At 36.3% G+C, this 15,000-nt stretch overlaps 1 protein-coding gene across 1 annotated transcript in view; it reads right to left on the reverse strand.

Annotated features, from left to right (window-relative positions):
- Positions 1-577: 577 nt before the first annotated feature.
- The window catches only part of LOC145245612 (uncharacterized), a 185,071-nt gene continuing 170,648 nt past the window's right edge, over positions 578-15,000 (reverse strand). Inside the window, exon 37 of the mRNA XM_080107182.1 lies at positions 578-1,181. Within this exon, the coding sequence (XP_079963308.1) occupies positions 1,140-1,181 (42 nt within the window). The 3' untranslated portion in view covers positions 578-1,139. The remainder of the gene's footprint in view (positions 1,182-15,000) is intronic.

The raw sequence follows: 15,000 nt of genomic DNA on the forward strand, positions 1-15,000 counted from the left end.
AAAATATTTTCTCTCTAATAAATTCCTCCTCCCCCTACCACCACTTAACACCGTTTGGGGATCGTTCACAAGGAACAGTTGAGAAGAGAACACCGGTTTGGCTTCGTAGTTCTTTCATGTGAAGTTATTTAAAATCACTAAACTAAGCTGCAGTACTCTGTGGCGTAGTGGTTAGCATGCTGGACAATTCACATTATATTTTCACGTTCGCGCCGACCTACCGTAGTCGTTTTTTTTTTTTTTTTTTCCTAAACAACTGGAATGGACTTTTCTTGGTGGCCGAACTGTTAACGTTGCAGATGTTTTTTTTTTTTTTTCACACTTTATTTTCCTACTTTTACTCATGACTCCGGGTTTGATCCTTCCTACTTACCTACCATAACATTTTTTAAAACTCCCCCCCCCGTCCCGGAAACAAACACTCGGGCAACGCCGGGTACCCCCGCTAGTTTTGAAATAAAATAAAACCTTTTTTTTGGCAAATAATATTAAAACATGAAGCAAAACATTTAAGCGACGCAATTAAACATGAAAAGTAAGTTAAGATCGGAAATAAAAACAATCAATAACATTAAATCATGCTTATATTTATTGAACACTAGCAATAAGAATTGAAAAATCGATGGTGAAACCAACGACACGTAATTAGACATGTTACGCATGCATTTTTTATAAATAAAATAAAATTATATATATATATATATATATATATGATTTTCTTTTAGAGAAGATTATATATATATATATATATATATATATATATATGCATATATATATTTTCGGAATGTGAGAGATGTTACATAATTATTTTCACATTTAAGCAAAGTCGCAGCTCACAAGAGCGATGGCAGCCAAGAAGCCGAAGTCCAAGACTAGTTTTAGACTTCCGATTTCTTGCCCATACATTTCTTTCAATGAAAATAAATTTGTTTACTTGTTGGCTGTCATAGTGCTTGTGGGCTGCTGTCATAACCATTGTGAACACGTTGTAGGCTGCTGTCATAACCATTGTGAACACGTTGCTTGACTGTGGAATAATTATATATATATATATATATATATTTATATATAGCCTTAATTAAAGTAGAATTAAATGATTACAAGTAACACTTTTTATATTTATTTTTATAGATCCATCTTCATCCATAGTGATTTTTCTGTTGTTTTGTTCCGAAGTTTATCTGAAAATAAAAAAGAAAAAAACGAAAAGGTGCAATTAGTTAATAGCACGCATAAAAATTGAGAGAGAGAGAGAGAGAGAGAGAGAGAGAGAGAGAGAGAGAGAGAGAGAGAGAGAGAGAGAGAGAGATACAAATGGTGATAGTATGTGATAATACCACAGAAGATTAAATAAACTTGTGTGACCTTTAATCAACCAACTGAAAGGTATCAAACTATTTTGTGTTTTTTTTTCGTTTTTTACATAGGCATCACCACTTATCAAGGCATTGAGGCCACTCGAGGATAAGGGTTAAAGAGTGTGCAGTAGAAATTGGACAATATAGTAACCGTTAAGTAATGGAGATTCAGTAAATTTATTGACTTATATGGAACGGCACATCAAAAACTTGTTTACGTTAGACTTGAAGACAACCATATTGTAGTCAGCTGGAAAGCAGAAAAACGGAAGACAATTCCATAGGCGTGCAGTTCTAACAAAGAAGCTTTGCTCATGGAATCTACGCTTAGGTTTAGGCACAGATAAAGAGTGGGGAAAACTAGTGATAGTGTTTTCTGCTAGATGGGTGTTTCTTGTGAAAGTTTGGCGAGGGGGGGGACCATAGAATGGAGCTCAGCCGAGTACCTGCCATGAAAATAATGATAAAGCAGAAACAAACTCGCAACATCTCTTCTGCGAGAAAGAGGTTGCAGGGAAGAGAAAAGGACATCCCCCACAAGGCTACGAAGTCTATTTTGAACTCTATCAAGGCAGGATAAGCCCTTTCTAGTTGCTCCTGCCCAAATGTGGCAACAGTACTCCATCTTTGGACGTATCTGGCTCTTATATAGATAGAGAATTGCATCAGCAGTGAGATGTCTACTGGATCAATAGAAGGATCCCACCATTTTTCCAGCGGCCTTGGCAACAGATTTAATGTATGTGTTCCATTTAAGATTAGGAGTAAAGGTCAAACCCAGAAGCTTGTCAAAACACGAGGCCTCCCCAAGACGAGAGCCATTCATTTCAATTGATGCCAGATGTGGATCAGAGCGTTGATGATGTAAAGATAAAAGCTTGGTTTTAGATGCATTAAAAGTAACCAGCCACCTATTTCCCCATTGTACCACTTACTTAAGATCAGAGGAGAGGAATCAGAGAGAACTTGGCTGTTTACGGTCTTAGATGTGCTAACATAGATAGTAGTGTCATCAGCATAGATGTCTACAAATGATGTAAGGATGTGATTTGGAAGATCATTAATATAGATCAGGAAGAGAGTTGGGCCCAGGATGGACCCCTGAGGGATTCCAGCATTAATACTAAGAGCTTCTGATTTCTGCCACTCAACCACTACTCTTATGAACCTTATGAACCTATCAGAGAGAAATGATTTAATAATTGAGAAGACATTTCCAGCTATGCCGTAGCTGGAGAACTTGTGAAGTAAACCTTTATGCCATACTCTATCAAAGACCTTTGATATGTCAAGAGCAATTGCCCTAGAAAGGTAGCCTCCGTCGAGAGTCGATGTATATCCTATGAGATATAACTGTAAGCACATCTGCTGTAGATCTAGCAGAACAGAAACCATATTGCGTGTCAGTAAGAAGGTTATTTTTGCTAAGATGGTTGATTACTTCTCTATTTAACACAGATTCCTGCAACTTACTCATGACGCACAGGAGACTTATTGGCCTGTACTGTGAGGGAGATGAGCGATCACCTGAATTCTTAAATACAGGGCATACTGATGAGATTTTCCAGGGTGACAGGAAGCAATTCTCCTTAAGACAACGTTTAAACAGTTTTGTAAGTATGGGCGCTAGTTCTGATTGAAGTTTTTTTAGTACTATAATTGGAATACCGTCAGGACCGGTTGCTTTACTGGAATCAAGGTTTTTGATTAGCTTGGCAACATCATGTACAGATATTTGTATAGCACATAGCATGTTTTCTGATACAGGAGGAAATATTGGGGGTTGACAGTATTGGTCGCAAAGGTTAGAATTAGCTGCAAAGTTCTAGGCAAAGAGTTTGGCTTTGTCTGATGCTGACGAGATTACCCCAGGTCCATTTATGAGAGTTGGGATAGAGCACACGCTTCTGTTCAGGATTCTGTTTGCTATTTGCCAAAACTGGTGGGAACCAAGCCGCTGCTCAGCTACTTTGGACTTGACGGATTGAGCATACAACCTTTGCTTTCTTATTACTTTTTTTGCAGTGGTTACTGCCAGTTCTGAAAGTGGCTTTAGTCTCAGTACATCTATTACGTTGGAAGCAATAGAGTAAGTGATTTCTATGTGCAATGGAGCAGCACATTCCTGAGAGAACCACGGCTGGCTGTTAGGTTTTTGCTGGAATTTTTTCGAGGGTATGAAACGGTCTATACCTACAATTAACTATTCCGTCAGGTCTGATACTATAGAGGACACATCCTTTTTAAACATGAAACACAGAGGTAGATCTGATATAAATGTGCGAAAGTTATCCCAGTCAGCCATAGAGTATCGATATATTGTACGATGGAGAGGTACATCTGGGGACATTACATTTCATTTTTATCTTAATTGATACAACTGAGTGGCCGGAAGATCCAAATGGAGACAGAACAGAAGATGAACACAGTTCAGGGCAATTTGTGAGAAAAAGGTCTAGGAGACTTGCATACTGGCCGTCAGTATCAGGAACACGGGTGGGTTCGTGAACAATCTGAGTGAGGTCATAAGCAATGGAGAAATCATAACAGAACCTCCCCTCATCATCGGTCTTGTTTGAGTGAGTTAACTATTACACATTGGGAACATTGAAGTCTCCACAGACATGAATATTAGCTGAATGATAAGCAGATAGGGCGTGGTCAATTTTCTCAGATATGCTTTTAAAGATAGTAACTCCGCTGTTGTGGGGGTAATAGAGAGGAAATATAAATGCAGTAGTTTGAACTAGTGCAACCCAGAAGCACATAAAGGGTAAGTTAGGATTTTCTCTGGCGATGTCTCTACCACATGGAAAGCCATCTTTTATATAGGCACATATTCCATGCCCATGGTGATCTTGGGGGTCAGATTTGGAAGTTAAATTAGAGTATCCTTTAATTACGAACTCATCTAGGGAAATGGTCTGTCCAATGCCAATTTCACTTAGAAATAATATATCTGGTTTAGTCTCTTGTAATTGGGTTTCAACCTCTAGAAGGTTAGAACATAGACCCCTGATGTTAGAGAAGGAGACCTGGTAGTGGGGGTCTACGTTAGAAGTTGGAGAACCGGGTTTAATCGTGTTTTTTATTGAGATTTTCATGATGGTGTTTTGGGATTTGAAACGACTGAAGCAGGGAAGAGAGGGAAAGTAATAGAAAAATAGAAATGAAGAATTTTTTGTAGCACATGAAAAGGTAAAGCCGTAACAATTACCCACTAAAATGGCATCGAGAGGCCCCACCAGAAGCTACTGCATGGTCCAGAATCCATTCACCAAATGACAATACAGCAGCCCCAGTACTTTGCACCTGCTGATAGGACAGCCTCCTTAGTGGTTAATCAAAGGTTCATGTCCCTAACTATCAGGCGGATAATGTCAGCCTAGATAAAACGTTTACCTCCAGCACCCTTACTAGTGACATGACTACAAGGATAGACATAGAAACAGAAATTTTCTGACATTCCTAGCGGCTGTTCACGCAAAATACTGCCAACCTAGAAAACAGCTTTTTCTTCTCCCTTTGTCAGAAAAATCACCCATTAAAAATGAGGACTGAGGGACAAATAAAGAGAAGCGAGAGTAATGGGAGCTGACGATAACGCGTCCATAATGCATTGTCTACTCTCCATAAAAAAATTAAGTATTGTACTTAATAAAAGTCCATTTGGGGTGTTTAAAAGGGGGTAGGTGAAAGATTCCCCTCTCACCAACTGAAAATGAAAACAATTGCAAAATCTGTTATGCTATCAACTTGGAAAATATAAACATTTATGGACAAGAAAAATCTATGATGAAATAAAAATAAATAAATAAATAAAATAAAATATATATTCCAAAGAAACTTGCCAGATAGATTCGGTACAACTTTTCCACGAGAAAACCATTTACACAATTAATAAAACAATGAAATAAAAATAAAGATTAAAAACTGAAATAAATATAATATTAGCACTTGGGTGACCAATCAAGTTGCACCGGAAAGTATCCAAATAGGGATCGGATCTGACGGGTCAAGGGTTCCAGTTTGAATAAGCCGAGTTAAATTTACAGAATTGGATTTGAGACGCCAATGATACAAGATGGGTTAAACAAGTTTCCCCATAATGGAGCGACAGTTTCCCCATAATGGAGACAGAGAACGCCACAAGTCCGAGATCGTCATTCACTCCAGTTCTGCTGTGAATGAATAAAGAATATCTATATAAAAACATATAGCATCTTATGTCTGTTTGGAAGCGTTTATTTTTAGCAGAACCCAGCCCCCCTCCCAAGGCGTTGGCGAATCTCCCAGGAGGAGCAGCAGGAACATGCCTGTTATGAAATAGGTAGAACAGAATAAATTATCTTATATCTATCTATCTATCTATCTATCTATCTATCTATCTATCTAACTGGAGAGATGGACGGGAGATGAATATGAAGAATATTTATAGAAACTGTCAAAATATAACAAAGCTAGATAATAGACAAGTTTACCAGAAGGTCTAGTCAGCTGATCGGATCTACGTTTATGTTACGTATGAGTCACGTGAGCGGGTTAGCTGGAGATCAGGGGAGTTGAAACTTGGGGTGGAAGCAGAACGGTTGGGCTTTACGATTGTCTCTCCTTCCCTCTTGGGAGGAAGTGACGTGTCTCTCAATGTAGACTTAAGATCAAGAGCAAAGAAACTCACTTTCCATTTTCATCTGTTCGACATCCTGGAAAATGAAAACCAATCATCGTCTTGGAGTCAATGTGTTTCGTCCAAAAGGTTCCAGCCCCCTCCAAGAAAAAGATGCAGTTAAGATGGACCAGGTTCAGTGAGCAGAGAAGATAAAGGTATGTTGAAGATACACATATGTGACATCCACACGCACACGTATGAAAATTAGATGATCACGAAACATAACAATGGGTTCAGAAAATGAAGAATCACTGATAGACACATTTAGGACATGTCACAAACAAACACGAAACGTATACACCGGTTTACATAGGTGCCGTTCATGTTATATAATGTAACGTGTGGCACAATGGTTAGCCCCTTTTTTGGGAGCTGGGGGCTTCTACATTAATAAACCTTGTATTTAACTTGGCCTGCACTTATGTGGCGGCAAACACACACACATTTCGGTGGGGACACATTTTTTTAAAGGTTAGAGCATGTCGCTTGGGTTTGAATGACAGGTGTTATGAAACTTTTAGCGGTGTCAGAATCATTCAAGAAAGGTCAGACTTACACGCGGATATCTGAAGTTGAAAAATAAAACATTGCGTGAAACGACTATTTCTTTCTCTCTCTCATTCTCTCACTCTCTCTCTCTCTTCCTTTCTCTTTTTCTCTGATTCACTCCCTTTCTCTCTCTTTTTCTTCATTGAAAGAGTAAATTGAAATATAATTTAATTGTTGTAAAAACAGTTGAGGCTTGCACCCTATACGCGAAGGACATAGTTTTTTTTGGTGTGCACGCAATGGGTTATTGTTAAATAAATTATATATATTTTTATAAAAAATGCACTTGTTCGCTATTTTTCTACAAGTCTTCGATTTCAGCATGCCATTAATGCCGACAACAGAAAGCTGCCTGTAACGACACAATAAACACGCAAGAAGCAACGATGGGAACATGCCAGACAGTTATAGCCGACGACATATCAACCCGTTTTTGTTGATGTTTCCAACACGTGCTTATCGTTAGATATCGTTGGATATCATTTATTCCCCGGGGAGCTGGTTGCGTTCCCAAAACGTTCCTCAACCAAGTAACCCTCCCGCACCATACATGCCGTCATGTTCTTATATTCTATGTTCTATCACACACTCACAAACAAAGACTAGACGAGTCACGGCCCGTTAACAAAAAGTTTAATAAACACATAAATAGTTAAGCGTCATACACCTTTTAACACTATTATATAAAAATAGACTTATGTATGTAAGTTTCTTCCTCATAGATTCCAAAACAGCTGAGCCCAAAAATTTCACACAAAGCTAATTTATATGTCTGGCAGTGTTCTTAGATATGTTTTATTTTTACAGAAATTCCCCGACAAGTATCGAAAATCGAAAAAATTCGATCGTAAAATAGTTCTTATAGATAAAAAATAATTTTTACAGGGGAATATTTTAAATTACATTTTCCAGGGCATTCATCGTACAGCCCCAATATCAGCTGACATGATATTGTAAACAAACACAAAAGGAATTTATGAACGACATTATCATTTAATATATTTTTGTCCGAATTAGTCCTACGGTAAATTATTCTTCATAAAATACAGTGCAACCCGGATATAAGAGACTTCGTAGGCAGGCAGCGCTCTTATATCAGGGTCCTATTAGTCCAAGTGTTCTTATATCCGAGTTACACTATACATTAACACAAGCTCTAATTTGGACCAGAAGAAAAATCTCTCTTATATCCGTGGAACCTGGATATAAGAGATCCACTGCATAATAATCAATAGAGGATTGATTCTATAATAATACATACACAATCTGCATAAATTAAAATATGTTTAAGTGCATTGTATGACCGGGCAACGCCGGGCGTCCAGCTAGTATATATAATAGATTACTGCTATTATACATATATAATAAACCTATAATACTAGCAAAGATAGCTGCGCTTTGCACGGGAATTTACTTCGTGGGTAGCCGAGCGTACAGCAAATCCCAACCCTAACAATTTGATCTTGACCTTGGAAAATGGTGAGGGTCCATCATCATGTCAGGTTTGGTCATGATCGGTCCAGTGGTGTTGGCTGTAGGAGAGTATATATATATATATATATATATATATATATATAGATTATGACCTCGACCTTTGACCGTAACCTTGAAAAATGTGTGCATCTTCGATAAGTGAGGGGCAATCATCATGCCTGGTTTGGTCATGATCGGTCCAGTGGTGTTGGTTGTAGGAGAGTTGTACACAAAGACACACACACACACACACACACACACACACACACACACACACACACACACTCGAAATTTTTATATATAGAAGGTAAAAAGATAACAAGTAAAGTAATATGAGAACTTTATTACATTATCAAGTCAAAAACGGTTACAGAAAGAGGAATAAAGGAGAAATTTTCATTTTTTGAATCCAATCTATTTTTTCATTTTTTAACTCCAATCTATAGTCTTCGCCTTGCATAACTTTGACAAAAACACGACTGGCTACAACCACTGTATACGATTTCCCCACTCTCTACTTGTGTCGAAATCTAAACACAGATTTCATGAACAAAGCCTCTTTTTCAGAACTCCCATCTTTGGAAACCCTGCTCTGATGGGCTGCTTCCTGATTGAATACAACATGGTAGCCTTCAAATCCAATGTAAATAAGATCTTGTGGAGCCGTCTCTTTAAATAAGTAAATTCTACCCAATTTACACCATTAACGATTATTAAACTGGCACCTTACATTCATTAATCCTTATCCTCGAGTGGCTTTCGTGCCTTGATAAGTAATGACTCCCAAGTGAAAAAAAAACTTCTTTGGGCTATGGTTTCTCCCATAGTCCGCTTTCTGTAATCCTTAGTAATTTGATAATGTAATAAAGTTCCTATGTAACTTTATTCTTTATCTTCTTAAGTTATTCTATTGTTTGCTCCTCTTAACCAGGTAGAGCTTTTTTAATCTCGGCTTTACAATTGAAAATGTTTATTTTTCAACATAATTTTATTCCGTTATATATATATGTGAGATAGGGACACTGATAGAATTCAGATGAAAAATCCTGATAGATATTACTTAAAGTAATACGTGAGCGAACGTGCAGTTGCAGAAAGGGTCAAAGGTCAATGTTGTGATAGGCATCAAATTTGGGTTACCGTTCAAGTTGCACCGAAAACTATGCAAACGGGGACCGGCTCTGAGGTGTCCAAGAGTTTTGGTTTGAATAAGCCGAGTTAAATTTAAAGAGTTGGATTTGAGACGACAAAGATACAAGATGGGTTAAACAAGACTTCCCCATGAGGGAAGGACAGTCTCAAAATTGAGACAGAGAACGCCACAAGTCCGAAATCGTCATTCACCCCATTGTCTCTGTATGTGCAGAACGGTCTTCACCAAACTACTCTATCAATATTTGGTCTACAAATTTGAAACTGGACATATGGGATAGTTGGACCTTTGGAACAAATTCGATTTGGTTTTTAGTTAGAAAAAGCACCTGTTAATGAGTCAAATTGAAAAATTGGGACTTGGTAAATGCAAGTTGACTTAATTTATATCCTCCATGCATTCACAAATACACATTTGTAAGTTTAACTACGTTAATTCTTAAGGGTTTAATATCGACATGCCCTTAGGTCATACTGTAACGAATACTGCTAGTGGGGCAAACGTTTCGGTTTCGATTCTGTGGACATAATAGTTATATTTCTTTAGCTTTTGAAATCACTACCATACGATAATAGAGAATTGGCTCAATGATAATAAATATGAACTCTGCATGAATTAAAACAATCATATTTAAGTGTATTTTACGACTGGGCAGCACCATACGACCTGCTAATCTCTTCTCTATCTTCTTCTTCTTCTATTCTATATATATATATATATATATATAAAATGAACTCATTTTTCCCCTTTGATTTGACCTTAATAGGATTAAAAATCAAGACATTTTATGCAAATGTAATATGCACAAATTGCAGCACAATATCTGAAGTGGCCTATTACCTCTCTACTTCCTCGATAATCGTAGATTCCCATATTTTTTCTGCTGAGAGTTCACGGTCAAAATCGGTTACAATCAGTGGAAGTGGTAAAATCTTTTCTCTCGACTAAATGCCTCCTTTCCCCGCCACCACTTACCACCGTTGTGGGATCGTTCGCAAGGAACACCGATTTGAGTTTTCTTTACTTCGTAGTTGGTTAAAAAAAGTGGAATTAACCAAATCGAAGGGTTACTTTGTAGTTGCTTAAAAAACTGGAATTAACCGAACAAGTTTTTCCATGATTTTTGCTTTTTGTTTTTTTTGTCCGCTGTTTTCTTTTTGTTTTGGTTTTGCCGATTTTTTTAAAAAGAAATTTAACATCGTTTTTGTTTTAATATTAATACAGAGTTATTACTTCGCTTATTCTTCACTTTACCCCCCCCTCCCTTACACACACATTAGTTTTTTTTTCTGATTAATTTTGTCGCCTTTTTATTTGATCTCATTTTGATTTTATCGCCACAGTTGCATAGATAATATTTAAGGGGTTGAGCTGTAAGATGTCTGTTCACATTACACTGTCAGGAACCTAGCAGAGAATTCCAAATTTGACAAAACGAGGAAAGAAGTAGAAGGCTTTCCGGCATTTAGGGATCTCTACAGTGTATGGGTATAGATAATTCTATACATTTACATAGAGCAAATATCGGATAATTTTTATACATTACTCCTCAGCAATGTATAGCAGCTATAGTAGTTGTTATAGAGACCACATCAACTACTTAAATATTTCCTAAGGACCTGGAATTAATTTCTATCGAATAATCAAATGGAATCATCTGTCTTTTTTTGATTATAAGACAAAGAACAAACGAATAAAGTTTCTTTTTCTGATTGATTTTGTCGGTTTTGATTTTGTCGCTAAATTTGTAGAGATACTATGTAGTGAGTCGAGCTGCGAGATGTCTGCCAACATTCCACTTGGACTTCTGCACGTCAGTAGTCAGGAACTCAACAGGAAACTCCAAATCTGGCAGTCCAGGGAAATAAATTATTTGAGTAGAAGGCTTTTTTTTTGCATTTAGGGATCTCTACAGTGTAAAGTTGAAATTCTGCTGCTTGTCGGGTTAGTGGGATATATTTATTTGGAGTTCGTCTGAGCATATTCCATTTTGAGTATTTGTTATCGATCAATATATATATATATATGTATACATATATATATATATATATATATATATATATATATATATACTAGCTGTACCCTGCCACGCGTTGCTGTTGCTGTGGCTCAAATTGGCGCAATGGAAAAAGTTCCAAAATGAGAAAAAGCATGTTTCTTATAGGTTTAAATTTCCATTTTGCATGGGTACACAGTTTTTGTTGTTCCATTTTCTTAGCTGATATAGAGATTTTTCGGTTTGGTGACTCTTGAATACGTAACATAAATTGTCCATATGAAAAAACAGTCAGTGTGTAACTGTAAGGCCCACAATTGTAAAGATTGTTCCCTGTGCTTTGTTGATGGTTATTGCAAATGACAATAAAATTGGAAAGTTCAATTTCCTAAAGTGTAATGATGTATCCGGTGGAATCATAGGAATGCATGGAATGAAGATATATTCATCTGTGAAAGGTCCTGTTAAGATTGTTGTTTCTATGATATTGTTTGTTAATTTTTTTTTACTGCAAGCTATGTGCCATTGCAAAGCTTGGATTGGTTTATATTTCACAACATGATAATTAGTACACCAAATTTCAGTTGCAATACATGCGGTGGCATCCCTGGAAAATATAACTGTTGGATAATTAACCACTTTATCTGCTTTCACAACAGTGTCGATGGATTTGTATTTGACTACCTCACTTGGAATTTTACATTGAATAATAGCGTTAAGTTCATGGGCATCTTTGTATTGACCTGCAAGAATAGCTCATTCACTCAGTCACATGGAATTCTTATAATTTGAATATCTGCAAAAACCTTTTAAACTAACTATTCTTTTGATGAAATAAAATTACAGAAATTACAGAAGTTAAAAGTCAAAGAATTTTGCCCTTAACTCTGATCAGCTGGCACTTTTTCGTACCCAATTTCCCACAAGTGATGCAAAAGTTTTTGTGCGGATTGAACAGTCTGCAACTGGACATGCATATTTTGAGTTAAGTTTAATGTCTTCACATGGAACAAAAAAGTAGAGTATTTGAGGCAAGCATTTATTTCATCTGCTGGTGTTGATTGAAGAATAACAGGTAACATTTGTCTGAAATCTCCTGCAAGCAATATTACTGCATTCCCAAATGGTCTAACATTGCCAGGCAGATATTGCAAGGATCGACCAAGAGCTTCAAGTGATTTTTTGCGTACCATTGTGCATTCATCCTAAACAATAAGTTTGCATTTCTGCAATATTTTTCCCCATATTGGATGTTTTGGAGATGTCGAACATGAGATTTTTGAAAAATTGAATGTTTTAAAGTAGAATAAATAATTCTTCTACTTGGCAGCAAGGTCGCAGATATTCCTCATGCAACAAGGGCTAAGGCTATGTCATTTTGTTACCAAATGGCTGCCAAAATCAATTTAATTAGAAAGGTTTTACCAGTTACTTCTGGTGCTGTTCAAGGTAGCAGTAATTTCCAAATAACTTCTATTCTCACAGTCAGTAAATTAGGTGACTAAAATAGGATTTTATTTCCAAATAACTTCTATTCTCACAGTCAGTAAATTAGGTGACTAAAATACGATGTTATTCACTGTAATTAATTAAGGAGACTAAAATAGGATGAGGGATTAGAGATGGACAGATAGAGAGGAAGATATATAGATAGAAAAGAGAAAGTGAGAGGACAATAGAGGAAGAGAAGGCGATAGAGAGATAAAGGGATTGATAGATAAACAGAGAGAGGGGGAGAGTTAGAAACAGAGAGGGATGAGACAGAGGAAAGCAGAGAGATAGAGAAAGGGGCTCAAAGAGAGGTGGAGAGGGTGATATAGAGAGAAAGATAGATTGAGAGAGGGAAAGGGAGAGATGGATAGAGAGAGATATTAAGAGAGGAAGAGAGAGGGGAGAGAAACAGAAGGTGAACTACACTTCACCGTTTTTTTCCTCGTTCAGTAGAGAAAACATTTTTCGAGACTGAGGCAATTTTAATGTTTTGTTATTATCCAGAGTACCCCTTTTTTTTTGGGGGGGGGAGCTAGATTTTCCTCACATTAGAAACCGACCGGGTTATCTGTACTTTCATTTAACAAATTAATAAAAGAAAAAACATATTGTAAAATTTGAATTTAACATGAAAATACTATTTAAAAAAAAACACACGAGAACATATGCATGTGCCACTTTAGGTACTCATTGGGCGTTGAGTTCTATGGCGACCAGCATAATTATTTAATGGTCGCTCCCTTAGCCCCCCCTAGTCAAAGCTAATGCATGCGCACGTAACATTTTTTTATTTACTGACGTTGGCTTAGTAACTAAACGATTTATTGATAATTTCGTAACCCTTAAACGCATGCCGGAAGATTTAAATTGGTTCATTATTGTTGTAATGAAAACATATTAATGATAAATGATTTATTATTCTATTCATTGAAATTTACTAATTTTTAAATAAAAAAGTAAAAAAAAAAGTTAATAAAAAAATAGTTGCTTATGTGCGCATAAAAAACTTGTTTTTTTTTTTTTTTTTTTTTTTTTCGATTAGGTCCGCCTTATAACCACCCCCAACCTCCTCATCTTAAGAACAGCTTCCGGAATAAACGCCACTTTTAGAGGGGGGAGGTGCTATTTGCAAAATTTAACTGATATGTGTTGTCAGCATACCCACCCGAAAATACTATTAAAAAAAGGAGGGGTTCAGTGCCCGTGGCAGAGAAGTAGATTTATTTATCAATAAAAGTTGCGGAGAAGTAAATTTATTTATCAATAAAAGTCGTCATTTAAAAAAGAAAATTGTGGAGGTGGACCTAAATGTAAATATTTACCCAAAAAATTATCCCGAAGTTTATTACAAAAACGTTTTGTTTTCGCACTATTCAACAATTTGTTCATCCGCGCATGTAAATTACAAAAATATTTTTAAAAGTGAGAAGTTATCAGTAAATGATTTAGTTTTATTTTTAAAATTATTTATTTATTTATTTTTTTACATTAGGTCCACCTCTACAAATGTTAAGAACGGCTTTCAGAATAAACACCCCCAGCCTCTCCATATTAACAACAGATTTCGGAATAAACACCATTTGAGCGGGATATTAAAAAAAAAAGTCGATAAAAGTCGTAATTTAAAAAGAAATTTAAAATCAAATGTTTGTAAAAGTGAGAAATTATTAATAAATGTTTAGTAACATTTTTCGGTGCTAATGCAGAGAGTGATCCGCGCTATTTTTTAAATCCTGTTTTTTTTCATTCAATTGCAAGGTTAAAGTACAGAATAGGTACAAAACACCCTCCCCATGTTAAGAATGGCCTTTTAAATAATAACGTTATTACAACAGCATGGATCACTCTCTGCATGAGTACCCATTTTTCTTTTAATATTCATAAAAAGTAAAACTTTTTTTCAAAATAAATAAATAAAATAATAAATAAATAAATGTTTGTAAATGTGACAAATAATCGTTTAGTTACGGCAACGTCAGTAAATAAAATATGTTACGTACGGGGTGGGGTGGGGAGCGACTACTATTTTTTTCTGCTGGTCGCCATGGAATTCAACGCCCAAGGAGTACCAAAATGTAATTTTTTTTGTCAAATAAATAAATTTCAAGCAATTTTTGCAATAAATAATAGATAGCAACTTCGTTAATTTTACGACTCGCCCCAGCATATTATAAACACCCTAACTTCCCCATGTTAAAACGGCTTTCGGAATGAACACCCCCAACCTCCCCATATTAAGAACGACTTTTGAGGTTTATGGAAGGGGATTTTTTTTTTAACACGGGGAGGTTAGGGTGTTTATAATACGTTG

The sequence above is a fragment of the Euprymna scolopes genome, chromosome 23 (assembly GCF_053919585.1).
Source record: "Euprymna scolopes isolate OS-2025 chromosome 23, ASM5391958v1, whole genome shotgun sequence".
Classification (NCBI taxonomy): Eukaryota; Metazoa; Mollusca; class Cephalopoda; order Sepiida; family Sepiolidae; genus Euprymna; species Euprymna scolopes.